At 28.6% G+C, this 25,213-nt stretch overlaps 5 protein-coding genes across 5 annotated transcripts; 4 read left to right on the forward strand and 1 right to left on the reverse strand.

Moving 5' to 3' along the window:
- The first annotated feature begins 19 nt into the window (after positions 1–19).
- On the forward strand, positions 20–583 carry LOC113560012. The gene is made up of 2 exons (XM_026965796.1): positions 20–413; positions 477–583. The coding sequence occupies exons 1-2, from the start codon at positions 20–22 to the stop codon at positions 581–583; spliced, it is 501 nt and encodes a 166-aa protein (XP_026821597.1).
- Positions 584–675: 92 nt separating this feature from the next.
- On the forward strand, positions 676–2,192 carry LOC113560013. Its single transcript, XM_026965797.1, is given in 6 exon segments — positions 676–899; positions 901–1,061; positions 1,119–1,295; positions 1,376–1,480; positions 1,545–2,061; positions 2,120–2,192. Coding segments are annotated over 6 exon segments (1,257 nt in total).
- A 7,189-nt stretch (positions 2,193–9,381) lies between these two features.
- LOC113559886 lies at positions 9,382–10,479 on the reverse strand. Its single transcript, XM_026965668.1, has 3 exons — positions 9,769–10,479; positions 9,572–9,709; positions 9,382–9,501 (listed from the first exon to the last, which is right to left on the reverse strand). The coding sequence occupies exons 1-3, from the start codon at positions 10,477–10,479 to the stop codon at positions 9,382–9,384; spliced, it is 969 nt and encodes a 322-aa protein (XP_026821469.1).
- Positions 10,480–15,364: 4,885 nt separating this feature from the next.
- Positions 15,365–19,408, forward strand: LOC113560015 (small ubiquitin-related modifier 3-like). Its single transcript, XM_026965798.1, has 4 exons — positions 15,365–15,479; positions 16,277–16,359; positions 17,556–17,672; positions 19,265–19,408. The coding sequence occupies exons 1-4, from the start codon at positions 15,365–15,367 to the stop codon at positions 19,406–19,408; spliced, it is 459 nt and encodes a 152-aa protein (XP_026821599.1).
- A 4,259-nt stretch (positions 19,409–23,667) lies between these two features.
- LOC113560016 (KRAB-A domain-containing protein 2-like) lies at positions 23,668–25,212 on the forward strand (the record flags this gene model as incomplete). The annotated part of the gene is given in 4 exon segments (XM_026965799.1): positions 23,668–23,732; positions 24,152–24,894; positions 24,897–25,040; positions 25,112–25,212. Coding segments are annotated over 4 exon segments (1,053 nt in total), but the record flags the coding sequence as incomplete, so codon positions are not given.
- Position 25,213: the final 1 nt, after the last annotated feature.

Raw genomic sequence — 25,213 nt, forward strand, 5'->3', positions numbered from 1 at the left:
ACATTTTGTCATCGAAGATATGCCACTCGTAACGCAGAAGGGGGTATACCCGTATGAGTATACTGATAGTTGGGACAAGTTGAACGATAAAGTATTACCACGAAAGAGAGATTTTTATAGTACATTGACCGAGTCGGGAATTAAGGAGTCAGAATTTGAACATGCGAAGGAGGTCTGGGACCACTTTAGATGTAACACGTTGGGTGAGTATTCAGATTTATACCTGAAAATCGATGTGTTGCTGTTGGCGGATATTTTTGAAAACTTCCGTGATCTATGTATGTCAACATACAATTTGGATGCAGCACACTACTTCACCGCACCCGGGTTAAGTTTTGATGCTATGTTAAAGTTTACGAAGCAAAAGTTGGCGTTGCTGTCTGATTACAACATGTTATTGATGTTTGAGAATGGTTAGTATATTATTTTTATTATTAAAATATGGTTATAATAATAATCTTATGTATTTTTAATAGGTATTCGTGGAGGATTGGTGCAGGCGTGTATGCGGTACGCGAAGGCGAACAATATGAAGACACCGGGTTATGACAAGACTAAGGAGAAATCGTGGATTATATATTAGGATTGTAAGAATATATTTAATTTATTTTTATTTTTCAAACTTTTTTTTAATCTTTTTTATGATTTATAGGTAACAACTTATACGGTTGGGCAATGTCGGAATATATGCCGTACGGTGGGTTCAACTGGGTTGAACTCAGTTTAGATGGTTTGAATGATATGAAGACGAAATCTGATAAAGGACGAGTGTATGAGATAGATGTAACGTACCCACGAAATTTACATGATAAGCATAATGATCTCCCCTTCTTACCACAAAATAGTATACCGCCTGGATCTAAAGTATGGAAACTGATGACAACGTTTGAAAACAATTTTTAATTATTTTTAATATATATATATATAGGTACACAGAGTTTTGGAGTTTGATCAGTCAGATTGGTTATCAAAATATATTAACCTGAACACAGAGATGAGGAAGAAGGCGAAAAATGAGTTTGAAAAAGATTTTTTTAAATTAATGAACAATGCAGTATTTGGTATGTTACTTTATTTATTTGATTAATTATTTTACTATCAGTTTTTTAATTTTCTAGGGAAAACTATGCAATCGAAAAGGAAGGAGATGAAGATGGAGTTAGTATCGTGTGAGGGACGATTACAAAAACTTATAAATAAAACGACATTTAAGCATGTGACTAGATATAGTGAAAACCTGAACGCGGTCGCATTGGAAAACAAGATCATTACTTTTGACAAACCTATCTATATTGGTAAATATACTTTTATAGACTTTTTAAATTTTATAATATACAATTATATAATACATTATTAACACATTTATTATCAATAGGATTTGCAGTGCTTGATATTAGTAAAACTATGATGTATGATTATCATTACAATGTGATGCAGAGGCATTATGAGGATAGGATTAAACTTATGTATACTGACACAGGTAAATATATTTAAACTAACCTCTTGTATGTATATAATATAATAATTTAATATCATTATTACAGATTCATTGATATACCTTATAAAAACCGATGACTTTTATAAAGACCTACTGAACAACACTAACTTATTGAATAGAGTAGACACATCTGACTTGTCTCCTAGTCACCCGTGCTACACCACAGTGAGGAGGAAGGTTCATGGGTTCTTCTCTGATGAAGTTAATGGAAATGTAATTACGGAGTTCTGTGGGTTAAGAGCTAAATCTTATGTTTTTAAAATGTATGTTGGAGAAGAGGACGAGAAGAAAGATAAAGAAGATAGAGTGGGAGGAGAAAAAATAAAGGCGAAGGGAATACGGTCTCATGTGGTTAAAAACCATATAACGTTTGAAGATCATAAGAAGTGTTTGTTTGAAGAAGCTGGAGTAAAGGCATATCAAGAGAATGTATCAATCAGATCATTCAAACATCAGATTATGACTGTAACAACTAATAAGTTGACATATAACAATTATGACGATAAGCGAGTGGTATTGATTGATAAGATCCATACATTAGCTCATGGACATTACAACATAGAGTAAGTTATTAAGACTGTCTACTTTTTAAATTATTTTACTTATTTTAAATTTTTATAGGGAAGATGAACTTGGAGAAGCTGAGAAGTGGTCAGAACTTGATTTTGAGGTCGATGGTGAAGGACGTGTATGAACAGATTTTGATAAGAGTTTCATGAGAGTCTCTTTTGTTTAAGTTAGGTTAATATGTTTTATTTTTTTTTTTCCTATATAAATGTTATCTTAGCACCATATATAAATATATGTTTAAAAAAAAAATAAAAAAAATAATATTATGAATATGTTTATTACATATTATTATATATCATATATAAAATTGTTACGAATTATTTATATACCATTTTCTTATAGCAAATACTTTATAGAATGTACATTGTTTTGGATTAAATTCCATATGAAAAATACAACAAGGTAGAGTTTCTTCATCACATATTTGATCTAAACGTGGACATCCAAGGTCTTCAATGTTGATGAGTGTGACTTGGGGTATAAATTCCATAAGAAGTTGTTTTTTCTGTTCGCCTTTGACGTAAATGCACTCGAATTTCATCGAATTCAATATCCTCCCGAGTTCCTCGTACTCGACATCGCCATATTCCAGAGTTAGTTTATGATAGTTACGTTCCAGCCACTTGTTAGTTTTTCGACTCTTGTTGTCCTGCATAATTTTTGAATTTTTAAAAATCCAATGTTGAGTTGCCCATATTTCTGTGTCGATTATAGACATTTCTTTAATAAAATACTTATTGTTTGCTCCAAGAATGCATTGAATGTCTATGATGGCCGAACACATTATGACTTGTCTTTATAATGAGATTCGATAGTACTTATTATATCAGGTGATATTTTTCTCAATTCAATACTTATATAGTTTATCAAAACTTCAATACTTTTCACTTGCTTTGAAACTTCTGTAGACAATAGTTGTATCGTTTTTATTTGTTCTTCCTGCACATGAATGGATTTGTAATTTTGTTCAAGTAGATGCTCGAATTTATCAAATTTATATGTATAAGTTTTGAAAGACTGTTCGATATTTGTAATAATGTTTTTAGTATCACCAGCTTGTGAACTACCAAACACGTTCATAGCTAAAGTATGACTGACACTATTTTTTAACATCACATGCATTTATCCAACTGTTATGTGTATTATCAAACCCGAGCCACTTGACAAATATTTGTTTCCCCTTCTTACGAATTATTTTTTCAATCAAATATTCGTTTGGGAAATTAGTTTTGAATATTTCCTCAGAATAAAAACAACCTGCAATAGGTTTACCCATATAATCTTGTAATTGATAAGTAACAGGTAATGTTTTATTTATTTTTATAATCTCGAATATTTCCGTAGACCAGTTTGGTAGATAACCTATTGTAAACACGCCTTTTTGTGTACTGTACGAACGTTATCACCGACTTTGAATTTAATTTTTGCATTATTTATTTCACGGTGTTTTATTTTAACCGACTCAGGGTTAGCATTTGCCTGCATTGGTGACATTCCTATAGTTCTATGTCGTGAATTATTGTATTCTTCAAGCAACTTCGGTAAAATAGAAATCCACTCGTGTGAACCACGTGCAGTGAACTCACTAAACATTTTTTCCTTTAAAGTTCTATTAAACCTTTCTACAATACAAGCTTTTAAAATACTGAATGTCGAATATTTGTGTATGTTATACTTGGTCATTAATGCATCGAAAGTGGTGTTATAAAATTCTTTACCGTTATCGAGTTGTAAAAGTTTTGGTGAGTCTTCAAGTAATATTTTTGACAATGCGCTAGTGACTTCTTTACCTGTTTTGGACTTTAATGGTAATGCCCAGGCTCGTTTCGTGAAACAGTCAATTACGGACAAAATGTACTTGTAATTTTTATTTTTTTTTGGAATATGGTATCATTTCAACCAAGTCAGCTTGCCATAAATCATTTTTTCCATATACGTTAACTCGACGCCTAGTGAAATTTTTCCTTGCTGGCTTGTGAAGTTCATTAGCTATTTCTCGTTTAGACATTTGGAATTCGTTTTATTAGTCCGGCCTCGTGTAATTCATCGAAAATCGATATTATTTCGTTTGAAACTCCTGTATTGCCAGCTGCCTTTGACGCGATAAGTAGACGTAATCGATCGACTAGTTCATTCGGATCGTCCCAGTACACTAAGTTATTTTTCTGCAATTTCATAAACAGTTCACCGCCCGAAGGAAATAATTTACTAATAATATTAGAATATTTATTACCCGTCTTTTTAATAGTTAATCCGTTTGCGGTTAAATGTGCTGATGTTTGAATTAATACCGATTTATATATTTTCAAATAATTATCGGTATTTATAAGTGGATTTTTCAAAAATAATAATTGAAAAACACCTGAGGTAGTTGGGTAAGTAGTATCGTCGACGACAAGTATTTTATTTTGCAAAAATTTGACTTCTTTGTTACCCATGGTAATTTCTCCACTCGTAAGTTTTTTCGGTCCATAGATTTTATCTATATCAGAAGACTGGAACCAATTTTCAATTTGTTGTTGGTACTTGATATCATCATTAATAGACGAAGTATCATTGTTTGATTCATTTATTGTTTCATGGTTATTAATATTTCTAGGATCCTTATTATTTTTTTTGTCTGTAAATTGTGTAGTCGATATTTTGGTTAAAGGATCAATAATAGGTTTTAATGTCTGTGTCATTAGTTATTGAACATTATCTGATCCAGTTTTTAACGCGATATATTTTCGTTTAATGCTTTCCTTAGCTTTGACAAGCTCATCTAATACAGTAGTTTCTTCCGTCATGGCTGTGTTTTAAATGATAATATTTATTTTTTACGTCGTCTTATATAACTACATATGTGTCAAAACCATATCGATAACGTCCGTTATCACGTTCGCTATCTTTGCAAATAACGACAAAGGCAAACCTATCGCGGTTCCAACATGTCATACAAAAATGTTTAAATTGTATATATGACATATCCCCAGAACAGTGCTCTTGATATATATGCTTTAAATTGGTTCATCTTGTTTGAATAATACTATTAAATTAGCATTGTCACGTATCAACTGTTTAGGTACTTTTGAATAACTCTGAGCCAAATAAAATATATCTATTTTATTGTGGCGACCTCGAGAGAAATAGTCCCTTATTACGTTTTGGTGTTCGCCGATAACATCATCCAAGATAAAAATTGAATTTGATAAGACTTTTTCAGGTGGAATTACTTTATCATTCTCGAAAAAAGTAAAAATGTTGATACCATTAATACCGTCAATAATACGTTTTAATAATTTATATTTTGGTTGTTCCAACGTTTTTGAGTAAATGTAAACGTTTTCAAATCGTAACCCGTTTTCATCTACTAGTAGAAAATACATCAGATTGGTTTTTCCGCATCCCGAGCTTCCAAGTACCAATGACCTTATCGTATTTGGAAAAAGCTCTCCATGTCTTTGTTGAATTGTCTCAGGGGTATCAATATTATAAATTCGTAGTTTTTTCTCTTGCTCGATAAAACGCATTTTTTTCACTATAAATATAGGTGCTATGTTAGCGAGAGCGTCACACGATGTCTCATGTTCGTAAGCGAAACAACAATAAGGGTTCTGAACTTATTAACTCTGTTATAAATCATTTACCCGTGGAATTACATTTACCTGGCTATAGGTAAGTCATTATAATTTATTATTATTATTAAATACTAATTAAATTATATATTTGTTATAGATTTACTGGCCCAGGGACCAAATTAAAAGAAAGATTAGCACGTGGAGAACGTGGTATAAACAGACTTGACGAGTTGGCCAGAGCTCACGATATTACATATGACGAAAGTAATTCACTCACTGATAGACACAGAGCGGATGAAATATTAGAAAATCAGGCGTGGGAGGTGTTCAAGTCTAAAAACACCGGTATTAAGGAAAAAGCTGCGTCTTGGTTGGTCACCACAGCTATGAAGGCAAAGCGTAAGCTTGGGGCCGGATGTGGTTTTAAACAAATGGTTTCAGCAGCTAAAAAAGCAATCAAGAATAAAGTGAATGAAAATAATATAACTAAATTAGTAAAAACATGTCTGTCAGCTGCGAAAAAATCTAAAAAATCTAAAAATAAGAAGACTAAAACTCCAAGAATTATACCAATTCCGAAAAAGGGTGGTGTTTTACCTTTAATACCTATTTTTGCTGGTTTATCAGCATTAGGCGCACTTACCGGTGGTGTTGGTAATATAGTAAAAGTCGTGAATGAATTAAATTCTGGTAAAAACACTCCTATTCATTTAGGTAAAGGTCTATATCTAGCACCTCATAAAGGTAGTTCTTATAAAATCGTAAAAGGTAAAGGTTTATACCTAGCACCATACAAGGGCGGATCAGTCAAGAAATCAAGAAAATCTTCAAAAAACTAATTGTCACGTTACCCAATAGAACGTTGTACGATTATGAGATTATAAAGTATGCTGTGTTGTTGAAAATACCTCATTTTATCGGCGTATTTTCTAGAGACAAGTTGCCTCAACGATCACATAATCATGAGTCTAGTGTAGTTAATTTAGACATCGAAATCGGAACAGGTACTCATTGGGTGGCGTATAAGAAAATCGGAAAACAAGTTAAATATTACGACAGTTTTGGTAACTTACCCCCTCCACTGGAATTACAGAAATATTTCATCGGGTGCAATATCGAATATAATTACGATAGACATCAGAAATATAATACAACAAACTGTGGACTCTTATGCTTACAATTTTTATCATGTATACTATAACGTTAACCGGTAACTCAAGCGAATTGTCATGTGACTTTTTCCCTCCGATAGAAGTCAGTGAAAATGCAAAAATCTGTCTATTGGGTTTTCAAACGAATAATTCTATTCCTAATGTAAACAATAAGTGTAATAAAATAGGATTCGTATATAATAATCTCGATGGACGTGTAAGCACTAGTCACACAATACCTACAGGCTCTTACAAGTTGAAAGAAATTGAGGTGGCAATAAAACGTGTATTACCCAAATCAGATATTTTATTCGTGTTGAGAGCAGATAATAATACATTAAAATGTTCAATGTTTTGCAGTGAAACTGTTGATTTTTCCATGTCTAATAGTATTGGTCAGTTGTTGGGGTTTAAAAATCGTAAATATGATGCTAATGTCAATCACGAATCAGATACGTTGGTTAATATTACCAAAACAAACTGTATATATATCGATTCAAACCTGGTTATGGGTTCATTCGTCAACGGTAAGCAGTGTCATACAATACATGAGTTCTATCCCAATGTACCTCCAGGGTATAAAATAATAGAGGTACCAACACATTTGGTATTTTACACACTTAATTCTACATCTATAACGCACGCAAGTATAATTTTGAAAAATCAAGACGGTGAGTTGATCGATCTACGAGGCGAGCCAGTATCGATACGATTATTAATTCAAGATGGGGCTGCAATTTTATAATATAAATACGTCTGCTTACGTAAAACCTGTCAGTCGTGTTAAAAACATTAACAAGATAACAACTCCTAAGAAGAAAAAATATTCTAGACGCAGAAAATTTAGCTTTTCTACGCTCACTAAACGCTATTTAATATGGACGATATGTATTTAGATGTCACGGCAGGGGTACACCGACGATTGTAAAATAACTCAAATCGACTATCATTCTTTTTTGCCTTATTCAACGTCCGCTCTATCTAATAATGATGAGGTGCGTATTGTGTTACATAACACAGTCTTATACTTTACCATGTGAGAGTTATATCTACATCGAGGGAACAATAACCAAACCCGCAGAAATAACCGATGAGATTAGATTTGTAAACAACGGACTGTCATTTCTTTTCTCCGAAATGAAATATGAAATAAACGGTACTCAGATTCAAAAACTCGTCAATCCAGGTATATCGACTACATTAAAAGGATATTGTTCGTATAATAAATCAAATATTATATCGCATCATAACGCTGCCTGGGATAGTGATATTAAAAATGCCAATAAAGATTTTATCGACAGCGGTAATTTTAACGGTTTAATCTTAAAGATTTGTTTGGTTTTTGTGAAGACTATAAACGTATTTTAATAAACTGCAACCAGCAACTTATATTGAATAGAGCATCACTCGATATAAATGCAATCAAACAGTATAAAAATAATGAAGTTGTTGCAGACGCACCGAAACTAAAAGACGTTAAAATAAACATAACGAAAATATTATGGAGAATGCCTATAGTGAAAGTGAGTGATAGAGAAAAAGTACGACTGTTGAAAGTAATCAATAATCAGAAACCGCTTACATGTGCATTTCGATCGTGGGAACTGTGTGAATATCCATTTTTACCTCAAAACACTTCGCATTCATGGAAAGTAAAGACATCCAACAAATTAGAAAAACCTAGATATGTCATAATCGGTTTTCAAACCGATAGGAAAAATAGCTCGAGTAAAGCAATGTCATATTTCGATCATTGTAAAATTAAAAACTTGAAGGTCTATTTAAACTCTGAAGTATTCCCCTATGAAGATTTTCAAAGCGACTTTACCAAGAACAAGATGGCTACATTATATCGAGCATATACGGAGTTCCAGAAATCTTACTACGGACATAACGAAGTGACACCTCTATTGAACAGATCAGATTTCAAAAATCTGTCCCCGATTGTAGTTGTTGACATGAGCCGACAAAACGATAACGTGAAAATGTCAACTGTGGACCTCAGAATCGAACTCGAAGCCAACGAAGCGTTCCCAACTGATACTTCGGCATATTGTTTAATATTACATGATCAAATTATAACTTATAATCCATTTAATGGAGAAGTAAGAACCTTGTAAATACTTATTGTAACCCTTATAAATACTTATTGTAAACCTTAATATTAATAAATGAAAATACAAATTTTATATATCATTTTTATTTATTTCACATAAATTTTTCAATTTTTATAAATATTTAGAGACCTTACGTTTTATTCCGTGTATTGGTTTGAGGTGTTGAGCTTTTCGTTTACTTGATATATCTGAGTGCTTGTCAAAAAAAGATGGCGATGGTGGTGGTGATTCAATCGAGAACGACGTTGGACCATCATTCTCATCAACTGCAACACTCGTTGACAAAGGTTGTATATATCTAGGTGTAATAAACCACGGAGGGTACTGTGTACAGTTATCCGAATCGTACCCATCGGATGTTGGTAGTAAACTGTTACTAAATCCATTGTTCTCTACGATTGGCTAAAGAAAATAATAATTTATATAAATATATTATATGAGATGAAGGCGGCGTATTACGTATGTTAATAGATACAATATTGTTTTTATTTGAAGACAGATATTATATAAATTACCTTAACTAGAATAGATGTAGTGGCAACTTCCTGTTTAATTGATATATTGTTGTCTGGAGAATAGTTTGGTGATATCGGTGAATACTCATACTACAAGTAAAATAAAAATAAAAACTTAATTAAATATATGTTTGTACATAATATTATATTTATGAATTACCTTAACTAAATTATCATCCTCCAACGGATTGATTTCATCACATGCATCAATGTCTTCATACAATTTAGCCGTTTCATCCATTATTGTTGAAAAGTTAGGTGACAAAGATGACAACCTTTTGAAATTCTTGTCATATGGCTAAAATAAAAAGTAATTAGTAATATTTTATATATGTAATAATATATTTTTAAAATTACCACTTCTGAGTTTCGTGCGTTCCGATGAGCTACACAAAGTTCCGCCAATTGTGTAGTCGCAAACATTTTAATTTGACTGAGGTTAGGTGTGTCCATACTCTGCCTGACTTCAACGTTCCGAATGAAAATTTCCATTTCCCTCAAATTGTTGGGTGGTGAATCCGATTGCAAGCATTTTTCCCTCAAATACTCGCAATAATTATTAATTTGTTTAATAATTTTAGGTTTTATGTTCGCTTCTTTTTCTTTAATACTAACAGTAATACACCATTCTAATTCTTGGAGTTTTATTAAATCTATACGGTTTAATAAAACTCTACATCCGTCTTCAGTCTTAGATTCAATTACTAGAACGTTTGAACCGCTATACACCATACTCGATATTTTATAAGAATCGGTTTCGAGAAATATGGTTCGCTTATAATTTTGTGGCGTGTCTAATATAAAAAATAGTACGTTACCCATAAGCGAGAATATCCATCTTATAAAATTTGTACTAATTTTCACATAACGTGACGATGTTAATAAAAGAACAACTGTTTGAAGTTGTTCTGTTGGATCGATACCGACAATTATAAATTTTCTAGCTGTAAAGTCTAACGTGTAAGATGTAGACTCGATGAGTTCAGCCGGAGGTGTTGGTGGTACATAAGTGAAAGCCTTCTTCTTCTCATTGTATAAGGTAGCGTTGTCAGCGATTGAACCAGCCATGTTTTAAAAATAATAAACACTTTAAATTTATAAAGACTTAGAAAAATTTAGAACACTTTTAAAAGACTTAGACAAATAATAAACACTATAGAATAATATATGACTTGGAAAAATATAAGCTCAGAATAAATTATAAGACTGATAGAAACGTAGAGGAGAATTACAATTGTGTAAGACTGAGAACAGACTGAATGAATGTCAGCTCTTACAGAGACAAGATGGGTGTGGATGGGTCCATTAATTGGTAGGGGATACAATATCGAGCTATCTAAGAGTCTAACGTGTAAGCGATTAAGATATTTTTTAGTGTAGATTGGTTATTAATGTGTTATTCACTAACAGGTATGATAACATTTCGTGAGAAGGTATAAATTTCATTATGTATTATTCACTAATAGGTATTTTAATTTGTTGTTGTTGAGTATATCTAGAAGTCTAACGATTAAGAGATTTCTAAGTACTAACAGTATTTAATTTTAATATAGTGTCATCAAAACTTATATAATATTATATGATATAATAATTCGAATATATTTTCAATGGGTTAGAGTCGAGGTGGGTAGTATGAACAAGTAATATGTACATACACTCGGTTCGATCCTAACACAGAATATTATATTTTTTTTTTTTGCGTTATAGTAAGTTTTTATATATAATAGCATGTGATAAATGATAATAATATTAATCGATAGTAATATTAATTGATAATAATATTAAAATATATGTTGATTACTTACCGGATCATATGGTGGTGGGGTAAATATACATCGCATACTTGTGTGATCGGGTTCAGGTGAAGAGGTAAATATACGTCATACACGTACGCAATCAAGGATCACGAATATCGATTAGGTTAATGTGATAATTGATAATAATATTAAAATATATATTGATTACGTACCGGATCATATGGTGGTGGGGTAAATATACATCACACACGTACGCAATCAAAGATCACGAGATTACGAGCCAAGGATCACGGGGATCACGAGGATCACGAAGATCACGGGATCACCAGCAGAACTCTCTATTTCATACTACTTCCGTATTATAATTAATATCATTGGGTTGACAAGGATGATAATTTAAAAATTGGTGAATTAATTCCTTAGGAGATTTTTCATAAGAATCTACTTTAGTTGTGATATTACTTATGTCATCGGAAATTACCTGGTTACTGTCATCCAAATTTTGAGAGTCCACTTTTAAACTTTCTATATTTTTAACAGCGTTTACATCTATTTTGTTTAGTGTATTTAAAATATCTGTTTCATTTGTTTTAAGATTATTTTGGTCATTACCTAATTCTATAAGTTTTAGCGAATCCTCATTACTCTTTTTATTTAATGCATTTATTGTAATAAAAGATTTTTGAAAAATATCATTAATTTTAAAACAACTGCTTGCCTCTTTTTGTAGTTTTTTTTCTCTATTTTTTTAAGCGCCACCTTTAGGTTTTCTCTTATTGTTATTCGAATGATCTTCCATTTTACTGTTATATGATAGATAAATATGATATAATAAAAAACCTAGAATCGGAAATAGAAATCTAAAATAATATAAAATTGACTATTCAATACACTGTTATTTCTTTAACACAATGGTGCGTAACTTTTTTTGATCCACGACCCTCAAATTAATTAATTTCTACCTCCTTCCTATCAACATTAAGTAAATAATATAACTTTTTCGATGGTGTTGATGTTAAATTATTAGTGAACCCTTATTAAAATTTCGCATCACTACTTTAACACCGTGTCCTCACATGAACGCAACCAACACGATAAACGCGGTGCGATTATTATTTAAACATTTTAAACGTATAAAAATAGAGTGGTGTCCGTCGTAAGCAATAAGCGAACGAATTCATTAGCTCGCATCGGCTGTTTAAAAATCATATCGTTTATTTTTTGTGACGCATAAAACGATTAGACGTGTGTATACTATATGGAACTTCTGATATTTGAGATGCAAAAATATAATATTTTCTGACATAAATTTAATAAAAAATATGGAGCGAGGTTGTTTGTTAGGATTAACTTTTTGTACAACAAAATGTATTTAATAATTAATATCTCAGTGAAGCATTTTCAAATAATAATAATTGTGAACTCAGTGACATTTTTACTGCACAATTTACAACTAAACAAAATTAGCTAACAAATAATACACGTGCTAGGCGCAACAAAAACAACTGCACTGTTCGAACAAAAAATACGTAGAACATGATTACGAGCGACAAATGCGGTAAACGCAAATGCATTCCATCAGCCGCAAATTCGCATTAGCCGCATTTACATAGGATATAGTGTTAGATAGAAGCAAAAATAATAAAAAAAAGATTTTAGATAGGTAGATACTTACAGGTAGTATGCGGACTGTCCGTACCGCTACAATGATGAGAATAAAATAAATTGTAAATACTAAATACAGATCTAGTAGATCCACTATGAAATAATTTCACGTTATAGACACGAAGAAGTCGTTTATCGAAAATCTAAAATCGGAATTTTATACAGTGGGTAACTGTAGCCATAGATAACGTCTTAATACAATAATCTACTCGACTCGCAATCTGCATATACATCACATCGATAACGAATAAAAAAATGAAACATCACGAATGTCATCAAAATAATATGTCTAAATACGTCTTATCTTATTCTATTATTATTTACTAGTAAAGTTGGAATCAATTTTTAAATATTTTAGTTTTCTTCTATTATTTAAATTAGGTATTTTAGAATATTTTTAGTTTATTTAGTTAAAGTTGAATTAAAAAGTTACTTTTTAAAAAACTTACTAACTAAACTAGTTAGTTTTAATTCATACAAAGTTAATAAAATATAACTAAACTATAGTTGAATTTAATGAGTAAAATAATCTAATTTAACATGTTAAAAGCAATAAATAACTAATTATTTTTTCGATTTTATTATTAGTTGTTCAAACGATTTGTTTAAAATAGCATTAGTAGAAATAAATATGTTAAAAGGATCACATTTAATATAATATACGCATTTTTTACAAAATACTGTCGATATATATGTTACGGGCATAGTAGGAAGTCGGATATTTTACACAGTGCCCAGTCACTGTGCACAATGCCCGATTTTCAAAGGCAAAGTTGGAATAAGTTAACATTGTCCAGGCATTGTATACGGCTCCCAATTTGATTTGGGCACTGTACATTAAATATTGAATATGTTAAATTTAAATAAAAAACCTTTCAGGGTACTTAAATAATCATAAAAAACCCTAAAATAGGCAGTTTAAGTATTAGTTTTTAAATCAATTAGTATCCAGTTAAATACATACAACTGAAGAGTTAATATTACTATCTCATAGAGCACATAATTTTGGTAATTCTCACAAATTTTTTAATTATTTAAACAAAATCGATATAATTTCTAAAATATTAACACATTATAGAACTACGTTAAATTCTTAATTAATACTTTTTAAGCCACTATTATTATTAAAATATTATACTGAAATAATCAAATTTCGTTTAGTTACGTGCCTAAAATCATTGAAATATGCAAAAAATAATTATCTATTTTGTAGATTCTGAACGCAGTGATGAATGTATTGATTGTACAATGATCTGTGTTTTTTTTTAATTTTTGTGTCTGTCATCACGTTTTGGAGTAGAAATAATGCTTTGATTTTTTACTTCAGCCCCTCTTTGAAAAAGAAAATTCATCTAGTTGGTACTATGGGAGGTCAACAGTAAATAATTTCTAGTATTTTAGTTTTTATTAAAAACCTAAAATAATAACGGAAAACGAGAATTTTTACGCATAACTAGTTTTTGACAAAATCGATTTTTTATTTTGCTGTAACTCAAAAACGAATCATTGTAAATACTTGACATTTTAACCAAATTTTTACATTAGAGTTATCTGTTTATTTTATAAATTTTCAAATTTTGACTTTTTTAAGCTAGATTCGCCGTTTTCAACTGATGGTTCACTTAAATTAAAATAAGCAAGTGCATACTCGGCCAAAACACAATTGCAGTATTTAAATTGTAGTAATCAAATACATTTCGTGCTGAATTTAATGTAATCTAAAATATAATAAAGCTTAGTTAATAATTTAATTTTATCATAAGTTTAAAAAAAAAACCTAATTTAAGACCTTTTTCTAAATGAGGATACTTCATCAAATGATGAATTATTACCTTTACTAAAACGAATTAAGGTTGGTATGATATTTTACTTATATTTTTACAACATAAACACAATATTCATAAATTATTTTCATTTAATTATCAATTTAAAATGTAAAAAATTTTACTTATTTTTTAGGTACAAGAAATTACTATATATCAAAGGATTTAAACTAAAATTTATTTTTTAATAAAAGCTGTCATTTGTCTGGGGTATTTTATGGGTAATTTGTATAACTTCAAAAGTAAAATTACAAGCATATGAATTTATAATTAAATATCTAGGTAATAAATGAATGAATGAATGAACCATTTGCTGTTGTTGTAATATGGTCATTAAGTGGTTATATAGGGAAAAAATTAAACTTCAACAAACTAACTGGTAAGTTAACTGGTTAACTAACCCATTAAGACATAATATCTTAAATCTTTTGTTTTATATAATTTAGTATTTATTTATTTATTGACAAAGAAATATTTGCTTGAAATGTTCTGACAGCATAACTCTTTGCTTTCATTATTATTTAAAAGGTTAAGCAACATTGAAATTAGATTAGTTGCTTAATAATTTCAAAACTTATTTATTTTATATTTGTTTATGAATCTCTATTGGTTTATGATTTAATGTCCAGAAAGACCGAACAGGCATACAGAGCTCTATTTATGTATATAAAAACAATATAACCCACTTGGTAACCGAGCACATTTATGATGGACTTTGAACGTGTATCCATCAATGCCATCAGGTTAGAATTTACAGGCACCAGAATTGTAGGTTGCTGGTTCCATTCTTCCCACTGTTTATGGCGACAAATCCAGGAATTAGGTAAGATTTTTAACATGAATACATAAAAGTTAAAACAGATTAAAAATACTAATTAAATAATAATTGTGTTCTTGTTAATTATATTTATTTATAATTCAAACTAATTTCTAAAATTATAAATACCTATATTTTAGAGTTAAATCAGTTGTACAAGAATAATAAAAAAATGTACGATTTTTTTCGAATGGCCATGGTAATTGTACTTTTACCAAATAATTAAACACAAGAAGAATTTAGGGAATTGGAAAACGTTTTCCATAGTTATAGTTTAAACGATGTCGAACAATATGAAAGTTTAAAATTTTTCCAATTCCTTCAATATTTTAATAGGAGTTGGTTAACAGGTAATTTGATTATGTAACCAAATATTTACATATATATAATTTTCTTTTCACTAATACTTCAGTGTTATTATAGTTTTAAAAGGTTACAAGGTTATAACTTAATTTAAAATTAATGTATCAATAAAAGCTTATTATGAGATTCCCTGGATAATATTTATACATATTAAGTTTTGCCGCTGAAGGAAAAAATATTTCCAAAGTTACTTATAGTAGCTTAAAAACTATGTTTTCTGATGAGCTCCTTAAGTATTATAGTTGGAAAGGCCAAAAACCAAAAAAAAAAATCCTTTTCAGAATTTAAAATTTATAAAATCATAATAGGTATTATTTTTATTTTTTCATTACGTGATATTATAACTATTATGCCAGTTTAATTTTGTACAGTATTGTTTAAATATGGTATTTTATAAACTGATGATGAAAATGTTTTGATGAATTGTTATTATTTTTAAGATACTGTTAGACAAAAATTTCCTGACGAAAAAGATTGTAGAAATGATGTCATGGCGAGCACAGACGCTATCAAGGATTGCAAAGTATAAACCTATTTTATAAATTTTAAAAAAATTAACCCAAGTTAATTAAATATTTTGACTCAAATTTAATGATTTTAAATGCTATAAGTCCAGGGCCCTGATAATAACATTTTTTCAATATTCAGAAATTTAAATAAAATTTGTTTGCATAATTATCTTAAATTATTTCTTACTAAATTTCGGGATAATCCCTGGACCGTAAAATAGGGCCGGGATTGTAATTCTCTAGGTGGGTGGTCCTTCACCAGTTCCCCTACGCACAAATTGAATTATGGACCAGACTACTATCCAATATTTCCGTTAGGTTTTTTACCTGAACTTGATAGTTTGATACTTCCCTTATATTCATATTGTTGCTCCTCTCTGTCGTTTGGCGTCAGTGTTTAACGTCTCTGTTTACGGTGCTGTCTGCTTTTTTATCGGCAGATTTACTACCGATATTTCATCATTGCCGTCACCGTTTGCCAAAAATAACCATGAATTCATCGGTAAGTAATTAAAAATATTCGCGGAAAAATAGCACGTGTTTTGCTGTTATTCGTAATGCTGTCGGATAACAAGACCAGACGATCGGTCATGTTTGTTGCTTACCGTATACGACATGTGTTCATGCCCTCCACACACCAACGGCGGATTTTTTGTTACCTTCTGCTTCATCAATCGTTATTCTCGCCGTATTTCCGTCTTAAATTTAGTATTTCATGGCGTTGGATTCTACCCGACTTGTCAACATGTTCTATTTGATTCTTGTGGACGCTTGTTTATTTCATATATGTTTAATAGTATAAAAAAATTATGATTAGCTAGTACCATCGCGTCTTGTCTTATTGAAAATCATTATGTTTATAGCCCTAAAAGTGGTGATAGTCATCCATAGACCTGAAATTTACAATCATCGTCGACCTACCTGTATGCAGTTAAAAATTACTATCATTTACATTGATTATATTTAGCACGATAAATCAACTAGCTTTTAACGACAAGTAGATTTTATTAGTTCATAATCATCTGATTCGTACAAATCAAATATATATTGTGCGCAATACAGTGGTCTTGACATTATGTTAATATTGTTTAACATTCATCAAATCAATAGGCGAAATTAGAATGTTTGATTATGAATTATTTTGGTACAAAATGCAATTTTGTTCATTTTTAAACCCCAATTAATAATTCAAAATGTTTATTGTATTTAGGTATATTCTGAACGTATAAACTTGAATGTTCTCGGACAAGACAATGTAATAATACAATTTAAAATAAGAAAAATAACCCGACTAAGAAAGCTAATGTACGCGTACTGTGAAAATACTGTAAGTATAAATATTATTAAAAAGTATTTTATTCCAATTGTAACAGTGTTATAGTTTCACCGACTAAATTTAACATTAAATTACCTCAAAATATTTTAATTTAAAAACTATTTGTGTATGGGATATATTTCATCGAGAATTCATTTAGGAATTGATTACATTGTGAAAATGTAATCACTGATTGTCAGCAAATAAAGTCATAAGCAGCGTAGGGCGATATTTAGATAATATTTTATTTGACACATTTTCAATTATGATTATTTAAATAAAAAAAATATTTGACTAATTTTCAAACATAGTTATTCAAATTATTTTCAGTTATTTTAACTTAATTAACATATTGTTGGCATTTTGGTAATTAATACATTTACTAATTAAAAAACAATAGTTGGCATTGTACATTGTATTCACGGTTGTAAATCTTCTTTTATTTAGAATAAATAGAAAAATACTATTAATGAAACAAATATAGAACTAACTAAAAAGAGTTTGCATGCTGGATAAAAAAAGAAATTTTTAATTTTTAAATTATTTACTATGAAAAAAAAAAATACTATCTAAACCTTTGAAAAAATGAAATGAATCTGCCGGTTGTGCCGACCACTAATCCCACTAGACCACTGAAGCTGATCTAGATAATATTTTTCCCAACTCCTGTCATAAGTATGTATCTTGTAGTCTGATTATAATATCATTCAACTGTTAATTGTTAGGACACTGGAAGTTTTTTTAGCCATGCTAAATACACAAAACAATTTCACTTGCTACAGATTAAAATTTCCGATAAATAGTGAAAAAAGTAGGCTCTTATTAAATTAATTTGTGTTCAAGTAGGTCTATTAAATTATTTTGAAACTATTTTTAATACCTTTTTGTATGTATTGTATATTTAAATATAAAATATAATTGTATCAGATTGTTTTAAGATAATCATAATATTATTTTATTAAACATTAATTTGAACACTTATTTATTTTATGTTTAATTAAAAACATTTATATAACCCAAAATGATTAAAGTTATTTGCTCTGTTCAGAATAATCATTTGTTGGTATAAATTAAATTATCTCATTTGCTTTTAAGAAAAGTAAGAACCCCACATCTGCATTTTTGTGTAAGCACAATTAATAGTTGATAAATGTATAACATTGCAACAGCTAAAAAGTCTGTAGAAAATTTACATTTAATTTTGTTGATTTAATATTAGCTATGATTGACATATTATTAAAGGTAACAACATTGTCTGTGTTTTGTTTAAATAGTTCTTTTTATCATTTTAAATTTATTGTAATATTTTACATACTTATAACTTAATTTAAAATCAAAATATCAGCGCTAAGTTTAATAATATGTCTATTCACTAATATTATGACAATGCAGGTGTGGCGTTCTTTTAAATTATGTACTAATACACAAAAAATTGTTTGTATATGATGTAAATTAATGATGAATTTTCATATTTAAAAACATTTTGTAATTGTGATTTTAAATGTTAATATTTATATGGTTAGTATTAACTAAGTTTATATGCTGGTTTGTTTACATTAATAATTAAAATATATTTTTAATATATTCAAAATTGATCATTTCAGGGTCTTGCTTACAACTCTGTGAGATTTCGATTTGAGGGACAACCGGTTAACGAGATTGATACGCCAGCTTCTCTAAATCTAGAAGAAGGTGATATCATCGAAGTGTTCCAACAGCAGACTGGTGGTTGTAAAATGCTGTTATAATAGTATTGTGATTATTGAAGCACAACTACTTTCAGTACACTATTTTTATATTTTAAGAAATGTAGGTATAAGATTGTTATTAACTTTGATTCTTGTACCATAAAATACTTGAAAAAAAAACTACTATGTAAATTTGAAACTAATGTGTAAAAATTGAATAATCATTACAGTCACCTTATTCAATAACGAGGATCACTAAGCCTATTTATTTTTATTTTTTTACTCAACATAGGTGTACCTACACTTGTATGCTCAAGTGATTTCCTCAGTTTTTTTTAGATTTAATTTGTGAAAACCAAATATAAATTAATGATAAAAATGATGATTATTAAAGCATAGATAATTTTTTTTTTTATCTTTATACACTCCTGTGCTGTGTATAATTGTGTAATATTATATTATAAATTTTAATAATATTAATAACTACTGTAATGTACCAGTATTGGTAAAAATTACCTATGTAAAACTGAAAAAGCAACAGGCCTACTGCTTATTAATCTGCTAACAAAAAAAATGTGAAATAAAATATGTATGTTTTGTGTAATACTCTGTCCGTGAACCTTTTTTATTTCCGTGTCATATGAAAATACAAAATTAATAATAAGTATATAAACAAATTTTCATATGTATTTTTCATACAATTTTTATACACATTATTAAAAGCAATTTTTTGTTTTTAATTATTTGAATATTTTAGATAGTATTATGATATATACTTATATGTTTAAATTTCAGTGATCATTTATTTTACACCTACCTAAAACAAAACTACTAAAATCGATTTTGTTAGAAATTAGAAATTTCAGTAATTTAATTTATTCATTTAGCTTATAATTGTTCTAAATAACCATGTATAATATTAACTATACAAAATATTTTGTATATTTTATATTTAATTTATTATTTTACATTTACTCATCTGAAGATATTACATAAAATAATTAAAAAGTAAAATAATAAATGCACAATAATGAACATGAATGGCAAAATTGGAACAACACTTACATAAAAGGAGTGCTGTTTCTCCTAGTATTAATGATTTAATCAGAAAAGTATTCTTTAAAAACATATTGTTCTCTGGTATACCAATTTTATTCATGATGGATAAAGCTTGAAGTATGCACCACCTGAGACAGTTGTAATTGTTAAACAAAGTTTAAATTTATCATTAAAAAATATATATAAATAAGTTTTTATCTTTACACAGATTCGCCGTTTTCAACTGATGGTTCACTTAAATTAAAATAAGCAAGTGCATACTCGGCCCAAAACAATTGCAGTATTTAAATTGTAGTAATCAAATACATTTCGTGCTGAATTTAATGTAATCTAAAATATAATAAAGCTTAGTTAATAATTTAATTTTATCATAAGTTTAAAAAAAAAAACCTAATTTAAGACCTTTTTCTAAATGAGGAAAATATAAGTCTTCATTGCCATCTTGTATTACTGTTTTGATCCATTCTTGAGCAAAGTTTGATGGCAAATTAAAACCTTTAATTTGTACACAAAACTAAAAAACACATTTAAACGAAAATCATATACCTAACTGAACTTTTCTAAATAATAAGTGTCCACCAACTGTTTCAGTTTTGTTCTATTTAAATACCTGAAATAAAATAATTAGTTGATCGTGATTGACTCTATCCCTTCCAGCTAATTTAAAGAATAATTCTTTGTCACAAAGACTAGACCAATTAAAATAATTAGTAACTTTAATGTAAAACATAAAAATAAATATATGATAAATAAGAATTATATTTTAGTTCTATAACAATATTGATAAATTACTGCTTGTAAAAAAAAAAAATGAATAATAATATTTATTTGACAAATTAACAAGCAAAACACAAATAATATATACATAATAAAAGATTTGTAACTTCCCTATAAGCATAGATTGTGTTGGAGAGTTTTAATTGTTTTAAATGAGTTGCGATACATCTAATAAGATTTACAATTAATTATAAATATATATAAATAAAATGAACATTTTTTAAGTATAACTTAAGAGTATTTAATTAATTACTGGTTATATTATTTATATTAAGATATGTTCAATATTAAATAAGTATAGTAATAAAGCATATTATTTATTCAACTTTTATCATTCACCAATATACAAAATTATTTAATAATTTAATTTATTGTAAAAAAAAAAAAAAATTGAAATTTGAAGAAATATATATTAATTTTACTAAACATTATGAACAATATTTTGTTGATATTTATTCAGAAAAATAATCTTATTTAGCACAATATGAACCTTATATTTAATACATTAATTGTAAAATAAATAGTAAAGACTAATTAACTTTTGCAACATATTTTTTTAGCAATTTTTAATATTTAAAACTAAAATTCTTGGCAGTGCCTATCGTAAAAAAATTATCTACATATATCAGATTAAAAGTAGTTAATTTAATATATTTAAATTTTCAAGTTAATATAAAATAAAAATATAATTTAAGGTTAACAATTATTTTTAAACAAATAACCACAGTATAAAATATTTATTAAACGATTTAACTATATTGAAATTACATTGATGTATAATATTTTCTCGGTTGAACTATCTTTATTGATAGTTTGAAATCTCTCTATTTACGGAAACATATCAATAAAAAATATTTTAAAAATCCTATTTAATATATGTATAAATTAAACATATTTAGTAACTTGTACTATATTAAGTTCAATAGCAGATTTATGGGAGGGGATCCATGGGGTTTGAACCCCCAGACACTTTTATAATATTATACAATTTATAATAATACATAATATTATAAAATATACTTTTTACATTATATTTTTTAGAACCACCACCCTCTCAAATGTTGATTAAATTAATCCTGAAATTATATGAATTTACCATTATACCATCCGCATTTCGTTAGTACAGTATCATTATAGTGAGTTTATTGTTATTGTTATCTTTTTTAAGTTAATATAATTTGTACCATTGTTTTATTACCTTATAATATGAGGTATCATACTAACCTAAATGTATTGTGTGTTAAAGATAATGCGGAACTACTATAATTAAGTACTTTAAACAAAAAATTATTAAATATACTTGTTAAGTTATCCCAAATTCTTCAATTTTCTCATTGGTTTTATTGAAAATATCATATAAACCAAGTTGAGCTATTTCAGATCCTGCATCAACTTGATTTCTATCATTATAATTGTGGTAATTCTCACTGGCACCTGAGACCTATGTATACAACAAAAATTGACATTTTTATTTTTGATAAATAAAATTGTAAGTATAAACCATTTATAACCTGCCATAAGACATCTAAACATATTTTTGGTGGTAACTGTTCTAACACATACTGCAGTGTAATTTTCATTCATCGTATTGCATATTTCACTTAATGATAAGTAATAAACGGACATAATGCCAAGATTTGAAAAACCCATAATGAACTGGAAAATAAAAATATTTCAACAAAATTACTAAAACTATATTAACTTTTATTATTTTGTTATGATTTAACTGATTTGTATAAAAAAACACCCAATTGAGAATACTTCATCAAATGATGAATTATTACCTTTACTAAAACGAATTAAGGTTGGTATGATATTTTACTTATATTTTTACAACATAAACACAATATTCATAAATTATTTTCATTTAATTATCAATTTAAAATGTAAAAAATTTTACTTATTTTTTAGGTACAAGAAATTACTATATATCAAAGGATTTAAACTAAAATTTATTTTTTAATAAAAGCTGTCATTTGTCTGAGGTATTTTATGGGTAATTTGTATAACTTCAAAAGTAAAATTACAAGCATATGAATTTATAATTAAATATCTAGGTAATAAATGAATAAATGAATGAACCATTTGCTGTTGTTGTAATATGGTCATTAAGTGGTTATATAGGGAAAAAATTAAACTTCAACAAACTAACTGGTAAGTTAACTGGTTAACTAACCCATTAAGACATAATATCTTAAATCTTTTGTTTTATATAATTTAGTATCTATTTATTTATTTACAAAGAAATATTTGCTTGAAATGTTCTGACAACATAACTCTTTGCTTTTATTATTATTTAAAATGTTAAGCAACATTGAAATTATATTAATTGCTTAATAATTTCAAAACTTATTTATTTTATATTTGTTTATGAATCTCTATTGGTTTATGATTTAATGTCCAGAAAGACCGAACAGGCATACAGAGCTCTATTTATGTATATCAAAACAATATAACCCACTTGGTAACCGAGCACATTTATGATGGACTTTGAACGTGTATCTATTACGGTAAATGATGTAAACGAGGTAAAAGACGTCATTCCCCGGTAAATGACATCATTTACCTAAAAATTGGTAAACGTTGTAAATGCAGACATTCTCCGGTTATTGTCGTCAATCACCAGTTTAATTGGAGAATGATGTTCAATATTTTTATGTCGATGTGAACGATCAGCGATAAGCGTGTAGGTGCTGAATAAGCTTCGTTAGTTGAAAATATCATGACGGAAGTAGATAGATAAACGAAAATCCCAACTAGCAATAACGTCGATAACCCGAGTAATAATATGGGATAATCTTTTAGTTTATTAGTTAGTATCTACGGGCATATTATAGCGAGTTGTATATGCGACGAGTGTGTGTTTAATAATATTATTTGTAAAAATTTGTGTCACCAGTGAACAAAATATATTAAAAGTTCGATTAAATTATAGTGTCATAGTTTTATTTAATTTTAATATTAAAGTATGGAGAACAAATTTAAAGCAGCAATTGACAAAATTGTCAGCAGTAAAAAGAGAGGTGACAATATATTTTATTTTAGTTTTGAAGAATACAACAACAAGATTCAAAAAATAAAAGAATTAAAAATTGGAACACTAAAAAAAACGGTAACGAATAAAAGACTTATACGTAAATATGATGTTGTGTCAATTGGGGGAAAAGAAAAATTGATTAAACCTATAGTTGATAATGAATCTGACGTTTTATATTACGTCACAGTAGACGAGTTGTTTGAAGTAATTCATGCCGCACATTTATCAGTAGGGCATGGTGGTAGAAATAGGATGATGGCTGTGTTAAAAACAAAATATTGTAATGTGACAACGGAGGCAGTTATGGCATATTTAGGTTTATGCAGTAATTGTCAAGTAAAACAATCAAATCCGAAAAGAGGGCATGTGACAAAACCAATTCTACATTCCGCATTTAATTCAAGAGCGCAAATTAATTTGATTGACATACAATCTCAAAACTATAATAATTATCGCTATATAATGAATTATCAAGATCATTTAATGAAATTTGTTATTTTAAAACCTCTGAAGACAAAAAGGGCCGAAGAAATCGCTTTAAATTTGATAGATATTTATACAATATTTGGTGCACCCGCTATACTCCACTCGGATAATGGTCGTGAGTTTGTTAATTCTATTATAACAAATTTAAATGAAATGTGGGGAGACATCAAAATTGTGCATGGCAAGCCTCGTCATAGACCCAAGGATCAATTGAACGCGCGAATAGGGACGTTGAAGAAATTTTGGCTTCTTGGATGACTGATAATAAATCAAAAGACTGGCCAATGGCATTAAAATTTGTGCAATTTCAAAAAAATCGGGCTTTGAACTCAGGTAAGCTATTAACTAAAAACAATTTTTTTTAATAATTTTTATTTTTATTAATTAATTAATTTTTTTAATAGGTATTGGAAGATCACCATACGAGGCGATGTTTGGTTGTACAGCGAGAACAGGGTTAGCTTCAGTAGGGATACCTTACGATGAAATAAACTTAAGTCAGAAGA

This window comes from Rhopalosiphum maidis, chromosome 3, assembly GCF_003676215.2.
Source record: "Rhopalosiphum maidis isolate BTI-1 chromosome 3, ASM367621v3, whole genome shotgun sequence".
Taxonomy (NCBI): Eukaryota; Metazoa; Arthropoda; class Insecta; order Hemiptera; family Aphididae; genus Rhopalosiphum; species Rhopalosiphum maidis.